Source organism: Lepidochelys olivacea (genome assembly GCF_965140295.1).
Source record: "Lepidochelys olivacea isolate rLepOli2 genome assembly, chromosome: 10".
Taxonomy (NCBI): Eukaryota; Metazoa; Chordata; order Testudines; family Cheloniidae; genus Lepidochelys; species Lepidochelys olivacea.
The window spans coordinates 79,218,786-79,245,351 of record NC_140420.1 but is presented as its reverse complement, the minus strand read 5'-3'; the positions used below and the strand labels follow the sequence as shown (position 1 = coordinate 79,245,351).

The 26,566-nt window shown below is 38.9% G+C and overlaps 1 protein-coding gene across 1 annotated transcript in view; it reads left to right on the top strand.

The window, feature by feature from the left end:
* Positions 1-25,678, top strand: part of DENND4A (DENN domain containing 4A) — a 98,265-nt gene extending 72,587 nt beyond the window's left edge. The window contains exons 19-31 of the mRNA XM_084642519.1: positions 2,311-2,430; positions 5,818-5,982; positions 8,976-10,051; positions 11,547-11,763; positions 13,552-13,646; positions 15,755-15,930; positions 16,029-16,175; positions 16,756-16,966; positions 17,243-17,497; positions 18,131-18,248; positions 18,974-19,136; positions 20,149-20,213; positions 20,915-25,678. Coding sequence (XP_084498645.1) covers positions 2,311-2,430; positions 5,818-5,982; positions 8,976-10,051; positions 11,547-11,763; positions 13,552-13,646; positions 15,755-15,930; positions 16,029-16,175; positions 16,756-16,966; positions 17,243-17,497; positions 18,131-18,248; positions 18,974-19,136; positions 20,149-20,213; positions 20,915-21,051 — 2,945 coding nt within the window. The 3' untranslated portion in view covers positions 21,052-25,678. The remainder of the gene's footprint in view (positions 1-2,310; positions 2,431-5,817; positions 5,983-8,975; positions 10,052-11,546; positions 11,764-13,551; positions 13,647-15,754; positions 15,931-16,028; positions 16,176-16,755; positions 16,967-17,242; positions 17,498-18,130; positions 18,249-18,973; positions 19,137-20,148; positions 20,214-20,914) is intronic.
* Positions 25,679-26,566: the final 888 nt, after the last annotated feature.

Sequence of the window (26,566 nt, the reverse complement as noted above, 5' to 3'; positions counted from 1 at the left end):
CCTCACTCATGGCGCGGTATATCAAGCACTGCCATCCTTGCGCCCTCTCAGTTCCTTCTTACCACCCCTGGTGGTTAGTCAGAGCACCTCTCTCCCTTTCTTTGCAAGTGGTTAGCAGTTGTTCTTGCCTTGTTAAGAGCTCTTCAGCCTTAGGGTTTTAATTGTTTCTTCTAGTAGGATAGTTGTAGTTAGTTGATAGTCACTAGTGGGACTTTGCCCCAGTCCCCCGGGTTCAAACCTTGCACAGACTGTAGCAGGCCTATTCCTGTTAGTGAGCCCCACAGCAACTGTCTCAAGTGCTTGGGCGAATTGCACGTCAAGAAGAAGTGCCGTATTTTTAAGCACTTTCAGCCGTGAACTCAGAAAGAGTGGGATATTAGACTCTGAGCTAGCTAAAGTGTTCAAGTATTTATACACCCACCCGCCCTTGGGCTCATTGGTCGTCTCCGCGGCCAATGAAAAGGACAAACCGCTCCATACCACCTTGACTCCTAAGAATAAAGAGGCCAAAAGGCTGGATCTCTTTGGGAGAAAGATTTATTCAACCGCCAGCCTACAATTCTGGGTGGCAAACCACCAAGCTCTCCTGGAAAGTTACAACTTTAATTTGTGGGATACCCTCCTCAAGTTCCAGGAGTCCCTCCCACAAGGGTTAGCCTAGGAATTCAGCACCCTGGTTGAAGAAGGCACAGCAGCAGCCCAGTGCACCCTACAAATGGCTTGGGATGTGGCAAACTCTGTGGCTCGGGTAGTTGCATTGGCGGTGGTAATGAGGCGTAGCTCGTGGCTACAAACGGCTGGCCTCTCACAGGAGATGCAGACTTCAATCCAAGACCTCCCTTTTGACGGGGTTGGTCTCTTCTCCAAGCAGATGGATGCCACGCTGTATGTGGTGAAGGATACAAAGGCCACCCTTCGTTCGTTGGCATACATATGCCACAGTCTGCTCAGAAGCCCTTCCGGCTGTCCCCGCCACCAGGACCTTGGCAGCCCTGCCAAGGTTCTGGAAGAAGAAGGGACAGTAGCTTCAGTCGGCATCGCCCCTCTTCTTCCCGCTTACCTACACAGCCTGGACCCTCTAAACACCCTGGGGGCCAGAAAGCCCAGGCTGCATACCCTGGACGTTAGGTGGGTGCTGGCCTTCTACATTGATAGAACAAAGCTGTTCTGTAAGTCAATGCAGTTGTTCGTGGCTGTTGCTGATAGGATGAAAGTTTGCACGGTGTCAGCCCAGAGCCTCTCATTCTGGACCACGGCCTGCATCCGCTACTGCTATGAGCTGGGAAAGGTACTGCTGCCAGTGGTCGTGCTGGCTCACTCAACTAGGGTGCAAGCTTCCTTGGCAGCCTTCCTTGCTCAAGTACCAATCCAGGAAATTTGTCGGGCTACGACCTGGTCGTCCATCCACACGTTCGCTTCACGTTATGCGCTGACCTAGCAAGCTTGAGATGACGCTGGCTTCGGCAGAGCAGTGCTCCAATCTGCAGAGCTCCTGGTTAGATGTGCAGTTGCCTGCAAAGCTGTGAACTCCAAGCCCACCTCCGAGGGTTCTGCTTTTGAGTCACCTACAATGGAATCGACATGAGCAAGCACTTGAAGAAGAAAAAATGGTTACCTACCTTTCATAACATCTTAGAGATGTGTTGCTCATGTCCATTTCATTACCCACCCTCCTACCCCTCTCTTGGAGTTGTCGGCAAGAAGGAACTGAGAGGGTATAGGGACGGTGGCTCCTGATATACCGACACATGAGTACAGCACTCCAGGGGGTGCCACGGCCGTCCCTACGGATACCGCTAAGGCAAAAGTCTCTGACAACTGCTCACGTGGGCGTGCACACACCTACAATGGAATGGACATGAGCAACACATCTCGAAGAACAGTTACGAAAGGTAGGTAACTGTTTTTACTGTACAGTGGAGTACCTCTTTAACTTTTTAAGAGAGTGACATTTGGATTGGTTGAGCACAAAACCTAACACCCAGTCTTCTAAGGAAATGAACTGAAATAGAATGTTGTGATAAGTTTTGGTTAGCTTTTGGTTGGCTTATTTTGAACTTCATTGACATAATTTGAATTTTTATGTACATTTGGTGGCACCAGTGTTGTATTAAATTAATCTATACTTGTCCTGACATTCTATGGCAATTTTTATGTGGTAAAGTGTTCAATATTTTTAGGTGGAATTTACCTAGTAAAAGAAATTATTATATTATTATGGATATTTCATTTGTTCTTCTACACAGTTTTTCATTGTATGGAAATATAGAGTTAATTTTCTTTATCCTGTCAATCCTCCTGTTATAATAGGAGGACTTTCAGATCTTGGCAGTAACTTGTTATCTAAAGAAGAATTTAGGCAAGGGGAAACGTCTGTTCAAGATATAAACAAACAAAAAGAGGACAAGAGAGAGAGTGATTCCAGTTCTTGTATGTATCTTATAAATATTGATGTCCAGTTCATTGTGTATAAGTGGTGATGCTTTGATATCCAGTAGGGGGATGCATTGTGGGGAGCCTATTAGTCCCTTCTGTAGTCAGTACAGTTTTGCTGTTCCTCTCCATCTGCATACTTTCATCAAACCTAAAGGAATTGGCCTACCATTTTATATGCCAGGGTAGAACTTGCATGGCAGTGTTCACGCAAATTGGACAAAGGGTTTAGAGAGATGGGGGGCCCAAGATACCAAGGTGATCTCACTTCTTGCATGTTTTCTAATTATTTAATAATGTCATAACTTGGCTAGGCCTACAGGCTCTGGACTTAGTTTAATATGTTGTCCCTACTGAGTACCTTTGACTAATTTTATAGTGAATTATTATTTTATTAATAGCACTTTCAATGTATGTTCTGTACATCACATGTCCGCTTGTACTTGTTTGGACAATGCATACTGGTCCGCTACATGCTTCCATCAGTGCCCTGTGCTGTTTAGATAGCTCATAAGTAAAGGCTACATGATTCCTAAGCAGCAAATGTCAAACCAGAAATAAGGTCCACAGGATTTCTTGCAGAGCTTGCAAGAGGGCTTGTAAAGAACAGAACTTGCATTCTTTGCAGGAGTCCATGCATACTTTATAATCTCTGCAGGAGTACCTATCCAGTTTGCAAGCTCTAGAGACCCCCTGCTTATCCACATACAAAAAAGAAGTAATACGTCCTCATATGTATATGTCCTCCAGACTCGGAAAGGATTCCAAGGAGGGGATTTCTGAAACCCTCCATCACAAGATGCTTCCTCATTGCCATCCTATATTTCCTAGAAAGCGCTCAAGAGGTGAAGTCAGGGACTCTCTTCTGCTGATCATTCACAGGATCTGGGGAAGTGACGGTCCAAATAAAGCAAGAGCTCTTGTTATATTTTTTTAAATAAGAAACATTTAAGCTGAAATTAAGTTAAAGGAAAGGTATCAGTTACTAAAAGAAAAAAATTAAGAGTGTTGTATTTTTAAGCCAAAGCATTAGACATCCAGGAAATTCTGAGTTAAGATTGAGTTTCAGAAAAAACAAAACAGAAATGCCAGCTCTGAAAATGCACAGTTAAGATGGGTCACCTGAAGTTCATCACTTACATTAGTTTTAGAAACATAATATCACCAGTAGCTTTGCGGAAAATGTTTTACACTTGTAAGTGCCACCTGTTGAAAATGGTCAGTTGCTCGCATGTGCACTTGAGCTCCTGGTTAGATGTGCAGTTGCCTGCTCTGTGCATTTAATTCTGATACGTCTTTTTGGAAAAATCAGTTCTAAAGCAAATACAGATTCTGTGCTTGTAAGTACTGCAGCATTACATATTTGGTTAGGCTTTGAGTTGAGTGGAAATGCTGTATGGTACAGCTACGCTGCTTATAGTACTTCAGTGTAGACACTCACTACAGTGATGGGAGAGGTTCTCATTGCTGTAGTTAGTCCACTGCCCTGAGAGGATGTAACTAGGTTGACGGAAGAATTCTTCTGTCGACCTAGCAGTTTCTACACCAGGCGTTAGGTTGGCTTAACTATATCTCTCAGGGGTATGGATTTTTCATAGGCCTGTCTGAGTGATGTAGCTGGGTCGACCTAACTTTCTAGCGTAGATCTGGCATTAGTTACCTCTTGAGGGACATTGGAAGTAGCTGGATCTGCATTGAGGCAGATCCAGTGGCACAAAGATATGAAAGGGTAGCAGCCTGTATTCTGGCTCCTAAGCCTCTCTTTGGATTGAATGGATTAATTCCATTTTACCCTCTCCAAACACCATTTATTCCATCATACAAAACCTGGTTTCTCTAACTGTGTGTGCGTGTGTGTGGAGGGGTATGGAAGAGAGACAATTGTTGTTTAACACAGTGTTGTTTCTTTGTCAACCCTTTTTATTATCAAACAAACTGAGATGAAATGTTCAGTGGAGCAAATGTGCACTAGCACAGAAACTTCAAAATCTTTTAGCTTCTTCAAGTGGTTAATTTCCTAGTCTTTTGAATTTACGTTATTTTAAAATCCCTTGTGGACAAATCAGTTTTATTTTACCTCACCCAAAAACTAATAAAAGTAAAAACTTGCAGTTTTGCTCAAGACTTAAATGGTGTGCACCTAGAAAATTTCCAAGAATTGGTAACTCAACTTTCAGAGCTAATTAAGTAACGACATTTCAGTTTTTGCTGATGAATATATCAGAATAATTTTGTTTACCCTGATAAGTAAAAATGAGAATACTGATACAGTCTAGCAATCAGAGTAAGTACCCTGGGTCCCAGGTGGGCTTGTACATGACTGGCTAGCCTTTGCTGAAGCCAGTGCCACTGCATTTTCACTACTATCGCCCTTATTAGCTAGATTAAAGTTAGTGTGGGTATGCCTACCTACACCACAGTTACATCTTAATTTATGGTGTAGACATGCCCTTTTAGTGGTGATTAAACCTCTGTAGCTCCCTTTGACTTAAATTTGGGTTGTAGGTGTTCACCAATTCTGAAAATCAGGCGCTAATGCTCTTACAACTAAATATATTTTAGATAAATATATTGTGAACTACTGCTGTTAGTGGAAATGTTCACTGAATTATCAGCTGCCCCAAGTTAATAGGTGTTTTCCAGTTTTTGCTGAGTGAGGATGTGGTTGGAACCTCTTTTGTATTTGTTTTCCTTGAAACAAAGATATGAGTTAATTTAAACTAAGCATTACTTAATATATGTAACTGGTTTCAGATGAGATGAAACATGTAATACTGCTGCATTAAAATGTGTGCTTGTGAGTTCAATAAGTCTGACATTAAAATTTTATTGCTGTTGTGAGATCTGATGTTTGAAATGTTTGTTCTTTTTAAAAAACAACAGCAACTCTCATTTAGAAAATTTTATAAAATTATATTTAAAAAAAGAGAGACTGTAGTTGGTCACTAGAAAGTCTTGTTTCATATTAATAGATCTTAAGGCCAGAAGGGACCATTTTGATCATCTAGTCTGACCTCCTGCATAACACAAGCCATAGAGTTTCTCCTAGTAGCATTATAATGTCATTGCATTTTGGAATCTTGAAGATTACAAATTATATTTGGATGGTGTTTTCTCCAGTGAGCTCTTCTAGAAGTGTATCATTTAACAATTCAGTTAGCTATTCTTTGGTACAGTACTGTTTGTTAATATTGCCACGGGACATCTCAGCTTACTTTTGGTATAATTGGTCAGTATCACCACATGCTGTCATTCAGTTACATAACTAATCCTGTAAAAAAAAAATTGCCTATAGATAACCTATAGATCATGGGAATTTGAAACTTGTTCTAAGAGTTACCTCAGTCCTAATGAAATTTTGCATGTATTCTTTTATGCACACAGTGTCTGAAACAGAGAGTGCAAAAGGGAGTGGTGACTGTCTTTCTAAGCTAAATTATCAAAACTCAAGTAGCACTTCAATTCAAGTAGCAAAAGCCACTTCTAACATAGTACGACTCAGTGGTACCATTGATAATGCTGACAGTACAGCTGGGGAAGTCAGCACTGGTGAGTTAGTAGTTATATTTCATCTTTATTTAACGGTAATTGTTCTTTTTTTTAATCAGAGCATAACTTGCATTATTTGTCATGGAGCTGCGTCTCTGCTAGGTTTTAGTTTTTATGTACACCAGTATGGTGAAGGGGGGAAAAGTATTGGAGCTTAAACAATTCTCTTTTCTCTGGGCCAACTTTTTATGTTTGTTTGCACTGGTTTTAGTTTTTGTTTCCTTTTTTTTTCCCCCCTTAACCACCAAAGTTTCTGGCTACTATTATAGCAACTGACTTGTACATAATTGTATACTGCTTTCCAAGATCTTGATAATACTGCTTTGGGCTTGAACCACGAGGGTCTTTGTTTCGTCTGCACATCACCTATGTTACCGTCATGACAATGTATTCTTCATTAGTCTGCAAAGTAAAAGTGGTGGGGTTGTACCTGAATTCTTGTCTTGAATCATGGTAGCAACTCTGTAGCCTCCACCACTTGTATTTTAAAAAATAATAATAAAAAAAAATAGGGGCTTATCCAATGGCAGATGAAGTAAATGAAACTCTTTTCAGTAATGTCAGTAGGAGTTAGATTGGGTGTATCATCTGTAAGTGCTTGTGTCAAGGAGACAACTTTGTGAATATTGTGGTTGGATTTCCAGAATTTTCTTTTCTTTTCTGTTTGTGTTTTTGCATGTGCTCCGAAACACCCAAAACTGTACAAATGGCATTTTCTTCTGTCTCTCACATGTGACCTCCTGCAACTATCAAATTCTTTCAGGTCAGAGTAGAGGTGTCTAACCAGTATAATTAAATGAAGCTTCCAACTGTTTTTACATGCCCTTTGGTAATGTCAAATCTAATTATTCTAACACTGTCAGCTGTGGTTGAAATAGTGTGATGTGTCATGTTTTCAGATCTGTGGATTTTAAGGTAGTGACAAAACTAAGGAATCTGCTCTAACCTTCAGATATCTTTCTTTGGCTCTAGTTAATGACTGTAAAAAATATTGTGATTTTTTGCCCTCAGAAACAGTTCTATTTGTTGACCCCAGCTATCAAATCTCTTCTTAGTGAATGACCATTTCTGTAAAATGGGAACCTAATTTCACGAGTCTGAAATTTCTTGCTTCTGCTTTCAGAATACTCTGTGACTTAGAGGCTCTCTGACAGATGCTGCTGTTTTTCTAAAAATCATTTTACGGGCATCTCTCTTTCAGTTCAGATTTCAACCCCTTTTATGGTGTATTGACATCCATGGGTTAGAGTGTACCAGGGAAGCTGTGTGCGTTCTTCTGGAGAACATAACTCCTTTCCTTCCTCCTCCTGCTAAAATCAGAGGGAGAGCGCCCCTTTTCTCCCCTTCATAGATTCCAAGGCCAAAAGTGGGGACCATTGTAGTCATCTGGTCTGACCTCCTGTAAAACACAGGCCATAGAACTTCCCCTCAGAAATTCCTAGAGCAGATCTTTTAGAAGAACATCCAGTCTTGATTTTAAAATTGTGAATAATGGAGACTCTACCACAATCCTTAGTAAATCGTTCCAATGGTTAATTACTCTCACCCTTAAAAATTCATGCCTTTTTTCCAGTCTGCATTAGCCAAGTTTCAACTTTGAGCCATTGGATCATGTTATGCATTTTCTCTGTCAGATTGAAGAGCCTATTTGTTTCCCATGTAGATACTGTAAGCCCTTAACCTTCTCTTTGTGAAGCTAAATAGATTGAGGTCTGTAAATCGCACTATGAGACATATTTTCTAATCCTTTAATCATTCTCATGGCTCTTCTCTGAGCCTTCTCCAATTTATCAACATTCTTCTTGAACTGTGGGCACCAGAACTAGACCCAGTATTCCCGCAGCATTCAGACCCTTGCCAAATATAGAAGTAAAATAGTTCTCTACTTTCCCTCTTAATGCACCCCTGAATCACATTAGGTCTTCTGGGTAAAGGGTCACCTTGGGAGCTCATGTTCAGCTGATTATCCACCATGACCCCCCCAAATCTTTTTGAGAGTCACCACTTGCCAGGATAGAGTTCCCCTTCCAGTAAGTACGGCCTACATTCTTTGTTCCCAGATGTATCTACGTTTACATTTAGCTGCATTAAAAAGCATATTGTTTGCTTGCGCAGTTTACCAAGCAGTCAAGATCACTCTGAATCAGTGACCTGTCTTCATTATTTACCATTCCCCCAATTTTTTGTCATCTGCAAAATTATCAGTGAAGATTTTATGTTTTCATCCAGGTCATTGGTAAAAATGTTGACTAGCGTAGGGCCCCACTGACAACACACCCGCTCAATGACAATTCCCCGTTTACAGTGACATTTTGAGACTTACCAGTTAGCCAGTTTTTAATCCATTTAATGCGTACTTGTCAATTTTATATTGTTCTAGCTTTTTAATCAAAATGTTGTATTATACCAAGTCAAAAGCCTTAGAGAAGTCTAAATCTATTACATCAGCACTACTCCTTTATCAACCAAAATGGTAACCTCATCCAAAAATATAATGAGTTTGTTTGACAGGATCTAGTTTCCATAAACCCATGTTGATTTTGCATTAATTACATTACCCTCCTTTAATTCTTTAATAAGTACCATATTAGCCACTCCATGATTTTGCTTCCCTCCCCTTCTTCCCCAATGTCCCCTAACTTAGAGGGGAGGGATTGTTGTTAGAAGGGAGGCAATGGCTGCACAACACCTGAAGGAGCCATACTGCCACATGGGGGAAGCCCAGGCATTGGCACAAAGAAGCTGACCATCACATTGGGTGTACCCAGTGATATGCAGGATTTCCCTGAATATCTCTGGACATCTGTGCATTTTAAGGGCTGTGCCTGTTCTCTCTGTGCAGTCAAGCCAACCCAGCCCTAGTATCCACAAGCTGATACATTACCAGTTTGAAAGATGAAGCAGATTTACATTCTAATTTTTTTGCTAATTTTGACATTTTTTCATTTCTTGTTGTTTGACAAAAGTAAAGTAACTCATTTCTGTTTTTTCAGAAAGCCCAGCAGGGCTGCTGTTCACATCCACTTTTGAGGATACCAGTGAAGCAGGAGTTATTCAAAGTAAAACCTTAAGAAAGAGACATAAAAGTGCTGTGGAACCTGACCTAAAACAGATGGCATGGGGAAGCAGGAACCGTAATCTGAGTGGAGATGCCCTGATGGGGCTCATGATAAATAGAATTAACCAGAATGCAAGCCCTGAAGACATTGTTGAAAAATTAGGAGCTGATGCAAAAATACTATCTAATGTATTCCAGAAGAGCATCAGGCCAAATAGTCTTGACATCAGGAAGTCATCTTTAGGGTCTAAGAGAGAAAGTATGGAGAAGGAATCTAGTGATGAAGAGGTACCTTTCTATGGCAGTTTTGCAGATAAAACAGAGTCTCCTGTTATCTTTGATTTAGAAGACTTGGATGCTGAACCTGACACAGCTAATGAAAAGCCTAAGAAGTTACAGCGTATTAGCAGCTTTCTAATAAAACCAGTTGAAAAAATAGATGTGGAAACTGGATTTGATCCCCTCTCAATGCTGGTTGCTGAGACAGAGCAACAGAAAGAAGATGATGAAGACGATGATGACAAAAGTGTTTCAACACCATCTGCAAGGCGAGACTTAGCTGAAGAAATAGTGATGTACATGAACAACATGAGTAGCCCTTTAACAAGCCGTGCACCAAGCATTGACTTGCAAAAAACATACGATGACAAAAATGTTAGTAAAAAGAGTCCAACAGTCACCCAGTCATGCAGAAGATCCAGCCTTCCCCCATACTCCCCCAGGCCAGTGAGTCTTACTAAATCCAAAAGTTATCACATAAAAAATGAAGAAAGGCCAAGGGACAGGCTTTGGTCCTCTCCATCGTACACTCCAAAAAGTCCAGCAAGGGAACAGTCGGAGGACATGGCTGGTGCATTAACTCTAGTGTCTCCACCTTCGTTCAACTTAGATACGCTATTAACACCTACATTTGATGTTCTGAAAAGCAGCATGTTTTCTGCTGGGAAAGGGGTTGCTGAGAAGGCTAGCAAGTGGTATTCAAAGTTTACTATGTATGCTGCATCCTCAAAGGTAAACTTTCACAATTACTTTGAGATTTTTCAAAAGATACATTCCTATGAAGAAAGGACATAATTCTGTAGAGGCTGAAACAGTGAACTTTGTGTGTGGAAAAGGCTTAGTTGGCTAACATACATCAGGGCAGAGTATATGCACAACATCCATTAGTGATGAAATGGGATTTGTTAGAACCTGATTTACTGTACTGGATCAGACCATTATTCAATTAAATGCAGTGATTGACAGTTTCAAAGCAATTGAAGGTCCTAGAAAGTTTAACAAGAAAGTCAACAGCAGATCTACAGATTCAGTGTGTATTCAAGGAATTCTAGTATTAGCTGTACTCGTTTCTCACTTCCTGTACCAGAAGTGTCTGGAAATGCAATAAAGATAGTATGTTATGCCCTGGAGAGGGAGCAGATTGGATAACTCTTGTCAATTAGGAAGCAATCTTGATGGATTTGGAAGGGCATCTGATTTGTTCAGCTACCAGAAGGATGGTGTCTTTAAGGGGTTGCTTTGAATATGTGGGGGAATGTCATGTGAAGAAAAATAGGGGATTCTTGAACATTTTCAGTTAGGCTTAGCTGGCACAAGCACAGAAAAAAATTTGGTGGTTATGGCTCCCAACAGATATCTTTCCTTTGTCGTGTAAATCTTTTACTGATTATATTTGGGAACTAGATGTGCTGTGTTTTCCAGTACTGGACTAGAATATGTGCAGCTCTTATTTAACATATGTCTTTATGGAGCAGGATAGTGGTTACTGAGACTAGGAAAAGTGTCTTTGGTCTTTACTTTAGAGAAGTAAATGAAAGCTTGCCCATCATAAGCGAGAAATTCTCAGATAAATGCAACTTAACTTCGAAATGTACATTTCATGTATGAACAGTATTACAGCTATTAGACCCTTTACTTTTTATATAAACTATCTTAAATAGTGTGCATCTGGGAAAATGCTTTTTCAAATAGTCTGAATGATGCAGTATTTTTATGTCGCAAATATCTTTTTGTATATGTCCGTTTAACAGACACTTCTGTCTTAAAATGAACAGAAACAATTTGAAGAAAAATTGTTCCAGTGTTAATTTGAAAAATGGAAGTCATCTTCTATTCAATAATTAGCTGATCTAAAGCTGTGGCTGTGTTAGAATTGTTTTGTTTGAATTCCCACCAACGCTGCCACTGGTTCAACTTGCATCAATCATAGAAACAGTGGAAATGCTAGTGTAGATAGGCTCCCAGTGGATGTTGGGGATCTAACCTAAGGATTTTTTAAAAAGGAGCCCATAGAGCTCTACTAAATACTGAATAAAGACTGACTTATGTGTTAGTCATTTCCAGGTTCTCAATACAAATCTGAGCTGAACTATCTATCAGGGAGAAATTCTTGGGCGTCCAACTTCTCATAATAAAATAAAAATAATATTTTTATCTTTCAGAAATGTTTCCATTTGCCTTTAATTTTCTGAGCATAGAAAATGACAATATCACTGTTTCTTTGTAGGATCAAAATTCAGACCGAGCAAGTGTTTCATCTCTTGGAGTTCTGGATTCAGAATCTACCTCTCTAACTGATGAAGATGTCTGCAATGACTTTGAAGGTAGTTCTTCTCCTCAAGAGAACAATGACACCTCAGTAATGAAGGGAATTGGTCTAAGTAGGACAAGCCTAGAAAGTTCAGCTTCTCATGATGGCTCATCCAAGCAATTCTATCACTGTGGTAAGAGGTTTTTTTATATTTTCATTAAATTTGCAATTACTTGCTCAAAACTGTAATGTTGAAAGCTGTGGCCTCTTTTCATAATTTTAGTTCATAATTTGGAATCACAGTAGATAGATTAGCCTTTATTGTGAGGGGAAGCAAATGTATGCAAACTACTACCACACTGCATGCATGTCCCCACCAATGTGTGTTCTTATTACTAGCTCCTTGGGAAAGGGACCATTTTTTTGTTCCGTGTTTACACAGCCCCTAGTACAATGGGGTTCTGATCAATGACTGGGGAGTACAAGTGGTGGTGATGATGATGATGATATTCTCATGAACCTCTTTATATTCCACCTTACTGTTCCTGGAGTTGATCTTGTATGGCCCCAATTTCTTCAGTGGCTAATACACAACTGCTCTTTTCTGCTAAGAGAGGATTATATAACCTGCAAATGTCTTTTACAAGGCTTGCTTTTTGGTATCTCATTTTATTGTTCCTGGCTTTTTTATTTTTGTTCTTAATTGTAATAATAAAAATCCTTAATAAAAGTAACATTGTGTTTCCATGTAGAGAACAAGACAGGTATTTTACTGAATTGTCTCTAATCTTTAGAGGAGATTAAATGGGTTTTTTTGTGTAACATACATATTTCCGCATAAATGTCATGACAGAGAATCCCATTTTAACTACAACCAGAGTGAGAGGAAGCATGGTTTAGTGAGGAAAGTATGGGACTGGGAGTCAGGAGTGCTGGGTTCTCTTTGGGGCTGTGCCATAGACTGTCTGATGTTGAACAAGTCATTTAGTATCACCATTTTTTTTCCTGCAAAAGACAAATTCCATTCATTTAACCCCTTCTGATGAGAAATGTCTGTCTCTTTCTGGACAGCAGACCGTAGGAAAACTTCAAATATCTTTCACGGAGCCCTGCTGCTGGTCTCACAGGAATGGACCTAGGGGACAGAATTTCATTTTGCTGCTGGAGTGGGGAGTGTTTCTGGAGTGGTGGTGTGTGAATATGGGGCAAGGAGGGGACTGGAGCATGGAAGGGAAATGGGTTTAGAGCAGGAATTAATTTTTTGTTTAAGAGGTAAAGAGTTCAGCACCGTAACTGTTTGAGTAGAGTCTTTGCATGGATGACAGGCATACTGAGGCTGCAGGATGTGAAAGCTGCACGGCATACTCGTAGGGTTATTTGCGTTCTATTAGGGGCGACCGTGCTGGGCTTTCTTAGTAAGAATTGAAAGAAACTGGAGTTAGACCAAAACAATTTAAACCTCTTCCCACTCTACCACTTTCCTGTATGTGCACATGCAGGTACGCACACGTAAGTTGTCATTAGTAATAGTCAAGTTCTCCCTTAGTGAATTATCAGGGTGTTTGTTTGGTGTGAGAGAGATTTTAACCACCTTGTACTTCACTTTTCCCATCTGCAATGGTGGTTCTGTCTAGCTGCTTCCGTAGCAGCATCTTTCATCCCTCCTTAGCTTTGATTCATGCAGGAACCACTAGAACCTGTTCCTAGCTATTAACATGTTCCTTTCACAGAATCTACATATACTGGGTTTCCATGCTTGGCAGCTCACTGTTATCCCTGTGTTGGCAGCAGCCTCAGGCCCTGTCTTAGCAACTCACTCTGTTCCAGGGCATCTCCAGCATGATAACTGACCTGCTGTAGCTCCCTAAATATACTTTACTGTGTAAAGTCACTTGGTCAAAGACCAATGTAGATTCTACTGTAAATTTATATTCTGTAGTAACAAATACTTTTTTTTTATTTGCTTATCATCAATTAATAGGTTCCCTTTCAAAGTTCCCCTTGCCTGACAAATCAGAGTTGATGTCTTCTTGCAGCACAAGCAGCACCAGTATGTTTCAGAACTATGCTATGGAGGTATAGTATGATGTGTCTTGCTATAGCATCTTAATTTGGATAGAAAAGAAACAACTTTTCTTCATGTATTTCTTAGACATATTCCAAATAAAGACAAAAGAACATATTCCAAGTAAAGACGAAATGGCACTTTAAACTCAGTTAAAACTCCAAGTTAAAGACTCCGTATAGTAGAAATCAGTAAATAGGTAAATGCTTTCAATAACAGAGGTTGAAATCCTGCTCTAAAAATGTCTTGATTATTCTTGCAATCCCTTAGTTTAGAATAAGGCTGGGATTTTCAAAGGATCCGGAGGAAATTAGTTGCCATGGGATTTGGGCATCTAAAAGCAACAGTAACACATCTTAAACAACTCTGTCAATTTAAAAAATATACTTTGTTTATAAATGGTAACTGTGTGATTAATTTTAGTTTCTTCCTTGGGTCTTTGTCCACACAGAACCTGCTATGGGTGTGTATGCCCATGCACGTGAATCTGGAACCTTTTAGCCAGCAGTGCCTGTTGGGGCTGCACACGCATCCTTCACACCCTCGCACCTCCTATAGGGAGGGTATGAAAGGCGAAGCAGCCCCAAGGACCATTCAGTTCCTTCTCGCTGCCCAGGGTAGTTTGTTGCCACCCGCCACCCAGTGTCTTAAGATTTCCTACTCATTCACACCTCCTCCCTCTTGAGTTAGGGCATGCTCTACTGGGCTCAGTTGACATCTGTAGCTTGTCTAGGGGAGACCTTATTTCTCAGATCTGTGGGATGACTACTTGGAATTTAGTTCATATATTTACCAGACACTGCTCCATTGTGGCAGCTTCTAGATCTATTTGGCAGGGCTGTCCTAAAGTTGTTCTTTAGATAGGACTCCTGTCACCCACCTCTCTGAGAGGTAACTGTTAGTCAGTCACTTACCGTGCAATCTTTGTGGACAAATGCTCAAAGAAGATGGTTATTTCCCTTACAGTAACTGGAGTTCTTTGAGAGGCTTTTAGTTTATGCAGGTCTCACAAGCCACCCACCCTCCTTCCTCACTGATACGGGTCCTTTATTTGGATTTCTCTATTAGTGAAGGAACTGAGTGGTAATTAAGGCTGCTGCACCATTTATACTTCGGGGCACAAGGATGTGCAGAGAGCATGTGCAGCCCCCACAGACACTGCTGGCTAAAATGTTCCAGGTTTGCACAGGTGGGGCACACACACCTACAGTAGGATCCATGTGTTCAACAGTCCCTTTAGTAACTGGAGTTCTTTGAGATAAAAGTAACTTCTCTTTATTGATACTGAAAGAATATTTAAGATGTGATTTATTTTTATCTCTAATGCTGTTTATGTACTTTTTTGCATTTTATTTAATTTGGACAATGAAAATAGACTACCTGTAGTTACTTTTCTGTATTCAATTAGGTTTTAGTTCTCATGTACTAGCCATCTTTACAGAGGAGTGTTTAAATTCAAGCAGTTATTTATTTTGTTGTTTAGTTAAAATAATTTGTCTACTATTAGGGTGTTTGGGTTTTTGGTTTGGTTAATAAATCCCACATTTTAGGTCTAAACAACTTACAATGTCCCTTGAGCAAACTGATAACAAAGCCCACATTATTATTCTAGACACATCAGTGTTTGTAAGGTTTGAGCTATCCTGGTAGACCAGTAAGAAGGGAAGCCAACCAATTCAGCTACAATGTATTTGTGTACTGCATGAGCAAATTAATTCAGGCCTTAATCTGTTTACATTACAATAGATCTGAGTCTTCACAAACTCATTCTTGTAGGTAATTAATTTCTCTGAGATATATCATTCATTCCATCATTCACTTCTGTTTCTCCCTATGACACTGATGGGTCCATGGAAGTATCGACTGAACACTAAAGTACTTTGGCTTGAAGCTTAATATTGATGTATTGAGGCCAAAAAGTTCAATCTTGAGTGCTTAAAGTTCGGCAGTTATGTTACTTTTAGGTACCTAGATATAGATTTAGGCACTAAGCTTTTCGGCACCTCAGCATGAACATTTTGGCCTTAGTCTTTTCTCGTCTGTGCATTTTCTTTGTAACAAAGAGCAAAGAAGTTCTGAAGCCCCTAGAGAACTCCTCTTACTTAAGTACTATATACAGGTACTCATCTCAAGCTGTTCGCGATGTCGAACTTGTGACTGTCTGGTTCATGATGAAGAAATCATGGCAGGATGGACTGCAGATGATTCAAATCTCAATACCACATGTCCCTTCTGTGGCAACCTATTCCTGCCTTTTTTGAATATTGAAATCCGAGATCTGCGGCGACCTGGGAGGTAATTTGTTATATGATTTCTCACTCAAGGTTTTATATGCTCAAATTTTAATTTTTTAAGAGTTTCTTACATCACATTAACACTTCATTTCCTCATAGGTACTTTCTGAAGTCCAGTCCATCTACAGAGAATATGCAGTTTCCATCACCTTTTTCAAATCAGACAGGAAAGTCCTGTATCTCTACTCCCACATCATGTCTTGCTACATCTGTAATGCCTGTTCAAGATGATTTTAATTCAAAATGGTAAATGTGCATTTTCTATTGACTGATACTTCACCTGAAATAATTCGGTGGCATGTGTAAGTTCATAACTAATGGAAATAAATTTCATTACAAAGTGATTAAAATGTGAAAAGATAGAAGAAAAGTCTGTTTAACATGAGGACCTCCTTACTGTTCCTCACTGCCCCGTGTGAGTTGGACATTTGGCAGGTTTGCTGTGTTAACTTTTTCCAGTCCCTCCCTATAGGAGAAAGTCACATCCATAATGCTGCAACATTGGCTGTAGTCCCTGAGGGGGCCCATGTCCATCATGGTTTTCTCATAGCATGCTGCTGTACAACATGCCTATTTCTTCTTGTGGTGTTTCTGTTCTTTGCGAGGAGTGTCTCTTTTCCCTGTGACATGGACAGTGTGGTTGGCTGGGCGGCGTTTGAGGTGCTACTTTGGGCCTGGGGTTCAGTCATAATGAGGGTCGAGAGCCAATGAGTAGTGGTCCAGTTAGGTTTTTGTTTTACATCTTTGCTTATTTAACACCCAGTGTGTATGAACACTAAAAGAAAAATGTGAAAGCTGGTCTTGTTTGTAACCATATGTTTTTCAGCAAATCTAAACAACAGGACAACTCTTGTGCCAGAAGTATCCAAATCCCTTCAGGAAGAAGACAAAATATTGCTGGGTCAGAATGTCCAAGTCACGCTGTAGCAAGAAGTGTCAGTACTTATGGTCCACTGGAAGAGGATGAGAAGGGAAGCTGGAAGCTCAGCCATATTGTGCCCACTGGCAGCCTGCCAACCACTTTGCAAGGCACAACGGTATGTAGTGGTTTGTTTATAATTTAAGCAACAGTGTTTTAAATATGCCGTAGACTTCAGCATGCAGAATAGTATTAATGTCAGCTGAAATCACCTTCCCAAGTCACAAGCAGTAATAGATCTCATGATTTTAATTTGAACTAAAATTAATTTCAGTGTGTAGACTTTGGTATTCCTGGAAGGGAACAATTAACAGTCACAAGATTTTTTTATTTTTTTTATTTATAAAGACAGCTACATTTCATATGATTTATTTTCTTCCTTTTCGTACAATAGGAGTCTTTGGGACTAGAATGGCGTTTATGTAGTCCTGACCCCATCACTGTTCCTTACCTAAGTCCTCTAGTGGTATGGAAAGAGCTTGAAAGCTTGCTTGAAAATGAAGGGGATCGTGTGATAACAGTGGCAGATTTTGTAGACCATCATCCTATCGTGTTTTGGAATCTGGTGTGGTATTTCAGGCGTCTGGACTTGCCCAGTAACTTACCAGGACTAATACTTTCTTCTGAGCACTGTAATAAAAACTCAAAGGTATGGAAAAAGATAGGGCAGTATTGAATTCTGAGGACTTGAATGTTTGTCTTTCAGTGATTGATCTGATTCTACAGTCCGTATGTAGAAGTAGCTCTTGTGCTAGTGCTTACAACTAACTGGACCCAATCCTCAGCTAGTGTAAATTGTTATAGCTCCATTTACTTTAATTGGCCCAGTGTATTTCCATTCCTTAACTCTTGAACTTAGACCAGTGCTGCCTGTGCTGGGTGTAGTACGCGGCTGGTGGCAGCCTCAATGAAGTTTAGTGTGCTACTCTAACTACAAGGGACTTCACAACTAAAATTTTTGCCTTTGTTATTTCATGGCAGAAAAAAAGGAGCTGAATGGAATGGGGGGGTGTAGGTGTTTGTTTGTGGAAAGGTGAGGAGGAGAAGAAACCCTTTAGGCCTTGTTGCAGAGCCCTGGGCTTTCATCATTACCAGGATCCAGACTATAATGGGAAATAGTGGTTTTGCTATGAACAACCCAGTTTACAGTGGCTTAGGTTAAAGCTGTTATCCTCTGACCTACTGGTCTGATGTATATCAGTTAAACTGGGAAAGTCAGCTGTTACAACAGTCATACACTCTCTCTGTATTCAAAGGCTTCTGTATTAATCTTCCAATTCAGATTCCACGAAACTGCATGTCAGAGGACAGTAAATATGTTCTCATTCAGATGCTGTGGGACAATATGAAGTTGCATCAGGATCCAGGACAGCCCCTATATATTCTGTGGAATGCACAGAGTAAGTTGTCTATTTAAAAACCAAAGTAGCTTTGATTTTCAGCAACTAAAGAACATATTTTGAAAAGAGATCTTTTTTCATTTTAGTTATCCTGTACAGATACACAACTGATTTTTTGATCAAACCACTTTTTGTCTTGCAGGTCAAAATCGTACTCTTTTGTTTGAGAGTGAGTGTTATGTTTGTTGCTGCTATTGCTAACTTTTTTGTGATATTTATTTGGGGGGGGGGTGTTTTACAAGTAGATTTTAGCTTCCAGCATACTGCTTCAACAAGTTTTGTTTTCCAATATAAGTAGGCCACCATTTCTTGTCAGTGTTTTCTTTATGAGAGAGAGAGAGTGAGGAATAGTAGGATTGTGCTTGGTGATTCACAAAACTTATACAGTAGTTTGTACAAAACATTTCAATAAATCCATCCATTTAGCCTCTTTTCTTGTTTTAGAATTTTTGTTTTTTTACTAAGTATTTAATTGCTACTAAAAGACCTGCAAATGGTCAGTAGGCCCATTTATGGCTGTTTATTTGTGCTTGTCTCATATATTCCTGTTCTCTTTCTTTACCCTGATGCTGTTCTGACTTGACGCTTGTTTTCTTTATTATTATTTTTGATAATGTATTGCGTGTATCCACATTTTTATAGCCTTCCATTGTTTTTGGTTTTCTCATACCATACTGCTGTCCAAAAAGCATATTTCTTCTTATGGTGTTTCTGTTCTTTGGCAGCCCAAAAGTATCCAGTGGTCCATTTATTGCAAAAAGATGATGACTCCTTTAACCAGGAGCTCTTGAGAAGCATGGTGAAAAGTATTAAGATGAATGATGTCTATGGACCAATGAGTCAAATCTTAGAGCGATTGAACAAATGGCCACAGATTAAAAGACAGAGGTAGGAATACTCATGTATCAAATTGAAGCAGGCTTTTGCAATGAGCATGGTATCGCAGTATGAACAGTGTGTTCAGAGGTTTACAACCTTTCAAGGTGTTCAGCAATGTTTTCCCAAGAGTACCTACTAAATCTGGTCAGTGTTTTTTAAAAATTATTATGCAAAAGCTTTATTTTAAAAATACTTTGGTTTTTTTTATTTCATTCCACATTTTCCAGGAAGTTGTTGGTTGGTTGGGTTTTGGTTTTTTTGTTAGTTTGTTTTTGTTTGGAGTGGCAGTTGGTTTTTTTGGGCGGGGCGGGGTTTGGACAAAATTCAAGAATTTTTATTTTCCTTTTGGGCTGGGTTTTTCCTCACTTTCTTTTATTTCCTTCCTTCCTTCCCATTTTTTGTCCTCATAAAGTATATAGGAGTAGGAGTCTCAAGAAGGGAGAAAAATGTTACTTAATTTCACATTTTAAACTTTTTTCCTTCACTTTTCCAGTGGGAAAAGGTAAAAAAGTGAGAGAAAAGGAGAAGGGGGAGGAAAGAAATGAGATTTTGTTTTATTTAGAAAAAAATGTCGACATATCTAGAGAATCAAAATGTTTCCATGGAAAATCTTTAATTCTCTCAAAAAAATCACTTTTCAGAAAGAAGTTTGTAACAAAATTTTTTTTTATCTTCTCTAATATCTTTTATCACTAGTATATTTTGTGTCTGTCCCATATGTGCATGTTCCAGTTAGGGCCTGATCCAGACTCCACTGACTTCATTGGGAGTTGGATCAGGCCCTTAGCCTATAAACTCCTAGATAAAGGGACCTTGTCATTTTCCGTGTTGGAGCACCAAACACAGTATAGGGGCTCAACAAATAATGATTTTCAAGGTGGCATTTTTTCCAGCAATGTGTTAAAATAAGTACTGTTTACTTATGTTTTGGCCTGATTTTGAATTGTCTGTAGTATTGATTTCAAATGGTACCATCTTTCAGAATTAAAAGTAATGACTTTTTTTTTTTTTTCATTTTTAGGAGCCTCTATAGAGAAATATTATTTCTTTCACTTGTTGCTCTAGGAAGAGAGAACATTGATATAGGTAAGTTATAAACTGTATTTAGGTATATGTAGATTAATCGTTTATACAAACCATTATTTCAGCTTTCAAGAAAAAAATCTCTCTTTTGGTATATTTGAATGTGCGCAATGTTCATGAAAATTGCTGATAATATGCTTTCCTAGTATGTGTCTTTTAAAAAATAAATAAATAAATAAAATAAGTACTGTTACAAGGACTCTTCAGCTGTTTCATGAAAATAGGCACAACTATACTATTGGCATAGGGTTGCCACCTGTCCAGGTTTTATCTGGACAGTCCAGTTTCTGGCTTCCATGTCTGGGTGTGATTTAGGGTTGCCAGGTGCCTGGTTTTCTACCAGAAAGTCCAGTCAAAAAGGGGACCTGGCAACTCTAAATAGTACCCAAACCAAAAGTCTGGTTACCACGGGGCATGGGGAAGCACTGGGTCATTAACCCCTGCCAGCCCCTACTCAGCTGGTGCCGCCTCCTACCTGCAGGCAGGCTCCTTGAGAGGAGGCAGCAAGTGATAGGGGGTGAGGAGGAAAAAGAAAGAGCGATGGGACGGGGAGGAGCGAGTGATAGGGCGAGGCCTTGGGGGAAGGGGCGGAGCAGGGGCGGGGCCTAAGGGATCTGGTTACCAGCAACTAGAAAGGTGGTAACCCTATCTTAGCATCTATATAAGTATGGTACAATACGTAGATTTTCTTTTTATTTCTGCAGATGCTTTTGACAGAGAATACAAAATGGCCTATGATCGTCTCACAGCTAATCAGGTGAAGAGCACTCACAACTGTGATAGACCACCAAGTACTGGAGTGATGGAATGCCGAAAGATTTTTGGAGAACCATATCTTTAATATATATATATTTATTTTAATGAATTGTATACATCTGTAAAGTCACAAAGAACATCTTGGTCTTCAGTGTTTGAAAACATATTTACAAATGTATTGTGTCAGACTGGGAAAAATTGGGCCCATGTACAGTTACAAAAATGGACAATGAGCAAAGAAGAGGTCAAATATTACTTTTCTCTCCTTGCTTCTCCAGGCAAATCATTTTGTGGAGTAGGGGGACTCTAAACTAAATCAGTTCTCTATCGGGGGACAACATTTTACAGTCCTTTAAAGAAAACTTGGGAGAGGCAGACAAAAATGATGCACTGAAACTAGCAAGAGTGAAGTAAATTCTGCAAATCTGTTTACATAGAATATTCAAAATGTTACAAAGAGCGTACAAAGTTGTATTATACATATTTTAAATTGTTTATAGTAAGTTGATATTTTTTTAATCTTTTTAATTACTCTAGTGAATTTTAAATGAATTTATTGCATAAGTAATACAGTGCTCATTTTTTTCTGCTATTTATAGTACCTGGTCCAATTAGGTTTTGAAAATATAATTTGTTTTTGAAGTGGTCTATAATTTCATCACTGTCCTAGGTAACATTCTGGGGCCAGTATTTCTCTTACACACACACACACAGAATTATATACTACCACTGCAATTAGATGAAAAGTATGGCAAACTTGTGTAAAAGTATGGTTATTAACACTCTGGTGACTCTGTACAGTATCTTAATTTCTGTAGAAGTCCCCCACAAAATTCTGTAATACATTGAAGGATCCCACAATTTACTTTAGGGAGATCCAATGCTTTTTAGCTGTTGGCATTCACTAATTTAATATATCTATGGATATAGATTACAAGATGTATAGCAAATAGCTTACAAAAATAGTTCCACATAAAATGTATAGTGTACAGTCCTGTATATGGAGGTGTAGGTATCTTTGTAAATGCCCTAAACATGGCACTTAGTTCATCCTGGTCCAAAGCTACACTTTTTTTTTTTAAATAAGAAAATGGATATGGCAAATATACTACATGAAATATATAGGGAATGGAATCTGTTGGGATATGCTGTATGTCAGAAGGTATATTTGGATTGGCTGATCTTATGTTTCACAGGCAACACAGTAACTTTGGCTCTGTAAAGAAAATATGTCCACCTTGGAGTCATGACTTCTGGCTCATGGTTTGAAGTTCTAGAAATTTCAGAAAATGTTACACACTCATTCACAGCAGCTACACACCAGAAAGTGGGTTTTATGTATAAAATATCAAAGGTTCTATGTGCAAGTTTTTTCCTACCACCCTGCAGCATTGGAGGTGGAGAAGACACTTTCAATCTTTGGGAGACAGGTTTGGGTTTGCCTGCCTGCAGATATCCCTCAACCTTTCTCATTTCCAAGAGCAAGCCTACCATGATATTTACCTAGATGGAAAGGATAAATATACCTTTTTGTGGGAGTTTTCTGCATCGCTCCAGACACTCACATCTGCCATCTTGTCAGAGTTAACGAGGGGCAGTGAGGACTCTATCCTGTTTCCACTGAAGTAAATTGAAAAATTCTCTTGACTTCATTATTATTATTATTATTATTTTATTTTATTATTGAATGGAAATATGATTAGACCTTTAGAGGGTAATTTCAAAGCACCTACCAATCCCCCTTCAAAAGAATAAGGGGATGCTGCCCTAAGCAGAAGGTTTTAAAATGTCAAGAGCTACAGTTTACTCTTAATGTTACATGCGAAATACATCTTGACCCACGTTTGGTCTTTTTGGATCAGCTTTCATTGAATAATACCTCTTTTCTAAGATGCTGCTAATCATGTAGCTATTTTTTTCTTTAGGGGGAGATAGCAACATTACATTTACCACCAGTTTTCACATGCTTAATTATTTTAAAAATGTGTGATGCTTTATTTTGTAGTGCCCACATTTTCTGAAAAGTATTCCTCACTGATGTTGTAACACTACCATATTAATCATCAGTTACAATACATGATAAATACACTGCCAACATGTTCAGCTCAGTCTTCAGAACAAGCGTGCAGAATACATGATCATTACTTTTGAACTTACTCATTGTAAGTACCTAGTAACATGTATGCATGCTCTGCTGTAGCTACATTGTATTTACCAAGTAGAAGTTACCTTCAGTAGTTGCCATGTATGTAAATAACTACCTGCATATTTGTGCTGTGTATAATGCAGTGTTATACCACTTTCTGTAAACCCTATTTCCAACTCCAGTTACTACTACTTGATCATCACCATTTTATAGTACCTAATAACCATGAAGGAGAAGAAGCTGTTTCTCCAGAGCGGTCATTGGTGTTACAGAGGTACTTGGAAAGCCATGAGGCAGGCTTCATGTTTTAGATTGAGCGGTTAGCTTGTACTGGCACAAGTATCTGAGTCTGGTCTCCAAACCAAGTCTCATTTGATAGTGCATTGCACTGCAACTATGCACTTGAGCTAGTACGGAATATCAACATATTCAATACATAGCCCAATCCTTTAGCCCAGCTTGCTTACGACTGCTTTCTACCACCTTAATTGTAGAAGACCAAACAAGTTTGCCAGCTTATGCAGGTATGAAAAGTCCCTTCGGTATTGTATTGAAAGCACATAATGTACCATAAAAATATTGTGTGTGTGTCTCATTATTTCAGGCAAGCAATTTTAGCATGCCCTTGCCCTCTTAAGACTGCACTTCTAAAAGGTTGCTGATGTTTAGTTGTGCTTGCTTTACATTAATATATCATGTAGTTTTTATTTATCAAATTAAATCATTATACACTTAACTTTTAAATACTCCTTTTGCAAAACCTGTTGTAAGTCAGTCAGCTGTAGAAACATTATAACATAAGAATGGCCATACTGGGTTAGACCAATGGTCCATCTAGCCAAGTATGTTGTCTTCCAACAGTGGCCAATGCCAGATGCTTCAAAAGGAATAAATAGAAGAGGGAAATTATCAAGTGATCCATCCCCTGTCATTCAGTCCCAGTTTATGGCAGTCAAAGACTTGGGGGCATCCAGTGCATGGGATTGCTTCCCTGACCATCTTAGCCATTGATGGACCTATTAGCCATCTTCCATGAACTTATCCGATTCTTTTTTTTAGCCCAGTTATAGTTTTAACTTTTGGCCATCACAATGTACCCTGGCAACAAGTTGACTATGTGTTGTGTGAAGAAGTACTTCCTTTTGTTTGTTTTCAACCTGCTGTCTATTAATTTCATTAGATGACCCCGGGTTCTTGTGTTTTATGTGAAGGGGTAAATAACACTTCCTTATTCATTTTCTCCACCCCATTCATGATTTTACAGCCCTCTATCAGATCCCCCTTAGTCGTCTCTTTTTTCCCCAACCTGAAGAGTCCCAGAGTTTTTCATCTTTCCTCCTATGGAAGCTGTTCCCTACCCTTAACCATTTTTGTTCCCCTTCTGTTTTTTCTTTTCCATTTCTAATATATCTTTTTGAGCTGGGATGACCAGAACTGCACGCCATATTCAGAGTGTGGGCATATCATGGATTTATATAGTGGCATTATGATATTTTTATCTTCTCTATCCCTTTCCTAATGGTTCCTAACATTTAGTTTTTTCAGCTGCTTCTCACATTGAATAGATGTTTTTAGAAAATGATCCATGATGACTCCAAGATCTCTTTCTTGAGTGATAATAGCTAATTTAGACCCCATCATTTTGTATGTATAGTTGGAATTATGTTTTCCAATGCACTACTTTGCATTTATCAACATTGAATTTCATCTGCCATTTTGTTCCCAGTCACCCAGTTTTGTGTGATTCCTTTGTAACTCTTCACAGTCTGCTTTGGACTTGACTATCTTGAGTAATTTTGTATCATCTACAAACCTTGCCACCTCATTATTTATCCCTTTTTCCAGATAACTTCTCAGATATTTTATATTTCTCAAAATGATACATTTTTAGATGAATGAGAAATTCTGCTCATTCAGATGGTTATAATGTGGTGGTCAGAATGCAGGTCCTGAAGGTGGAAAGTTTTTAAGCATCATACAATCCAATATTGAAATAATTTTCAGCCTTCACTGTCCCTTATTAAAAAAGCATTTTGATTGTTTTCAGTATTGCGAGGATGAATATGTTTTCTAGTACTTCTGGAATATATTTTCAATTTTAAAAATTGTAAAATATTGTGTGTACTATATAGTGCTTCTTTCCATTAACTTTAAATAAGTGTTTTACATTTTAGTGCAATATATATACCATGCTTTTCTCTTGTTCGACCATAGCAGCAGAGGGGAAAAGTACTGTTAGGGATGGAATAATGAGATGCTATTAGAAGTGGAAGTTTTTTTCTGTGACTGTTAAATACTGCCCATTGCCATTAGGTTTGCTCTTGGTACAGTTATGATAAAATGATTTTTTAAATTTCCACGGACAAATGAAATAATTTCTAGCCCGACGAAAGAAAGGAACAATTTCTGCATGCAAAATCTTTGTATAACAAATGGAAGGTACAAATTTTAATTTCAGAGAGGGGGTATTTCTAGATATTATAATATTCTCACCTGGATTTTAAAATGGTACTTTGTTAGTCTGCAAACAGCACTTTTTAAATGAATGGTTGTAGATTTGTAAATATGTAACATTTAAATTTTATTTACCAAAAAGAACATCAGTTTGTTGGATGTTTATTTTGTTTTGTAATTCATTTAAAATATATAGGTCACTGTTCACAATGATAAACCTTTTTGTCTCATCCAAAAGAATAAAAGTTCAAAGTTTTACAAGTAAATAAAAAGCTAAAGTTCTCAGGATGGTTATGCTCATTTAAATTTTATTAAATGGTTTAAGAATGACAGAAGCATCTATACTTTCTCATCACTTTGCTCATTTAATTGAGGCATTGGTAACCTTGAACCATACAGGCTAATTGATAATGGTGGATGACAATTAGCATTTCCTCATGTGACACAATTATGCAAAACACATTAGTGCTAACAGAAGTTGAATACAATCACTTTCAGGGAGTGAAAAGCAATATAAGATCACTTCTGCTGCTTCTTTTGATAACAGTTTCACTTCCTGTTTTCCTTACCTTTTACTGCTATGCAGCTTGCTCTCCTAGTCCCTGAATCCTGCAAAGCAAACTGTACCAATGGACTCTTAGGTTCACATGGAGTCCCACTGGTTTATGTAGGATTTCACCATGAGTTGTGGGATCACATTGCAGGATTAGATGCCTATTTATAATGGAGAAGAGTGGATCTCCTTCAGGATTGCTGTGTAACCGGTAAATGCTTCTCCGACTGAGCACAGAAATCAGTTTATTGCTCTGTCTCCAAAGAGTTTAGGGTGAAATTCCCCTCTGTTTAGAGGGACCAACTCTAGGCCTTTTCAACACTTGCATCCTAATTAAGCCCTATTTGGGGGGTGTAAGAAGATCAGCACTGGCTCTCTCCACAGGGCTAAATCTCACACCCATTGACAAAGCTCCATTGACTTCAGTGGGTGTAGGATCAGGCCCTT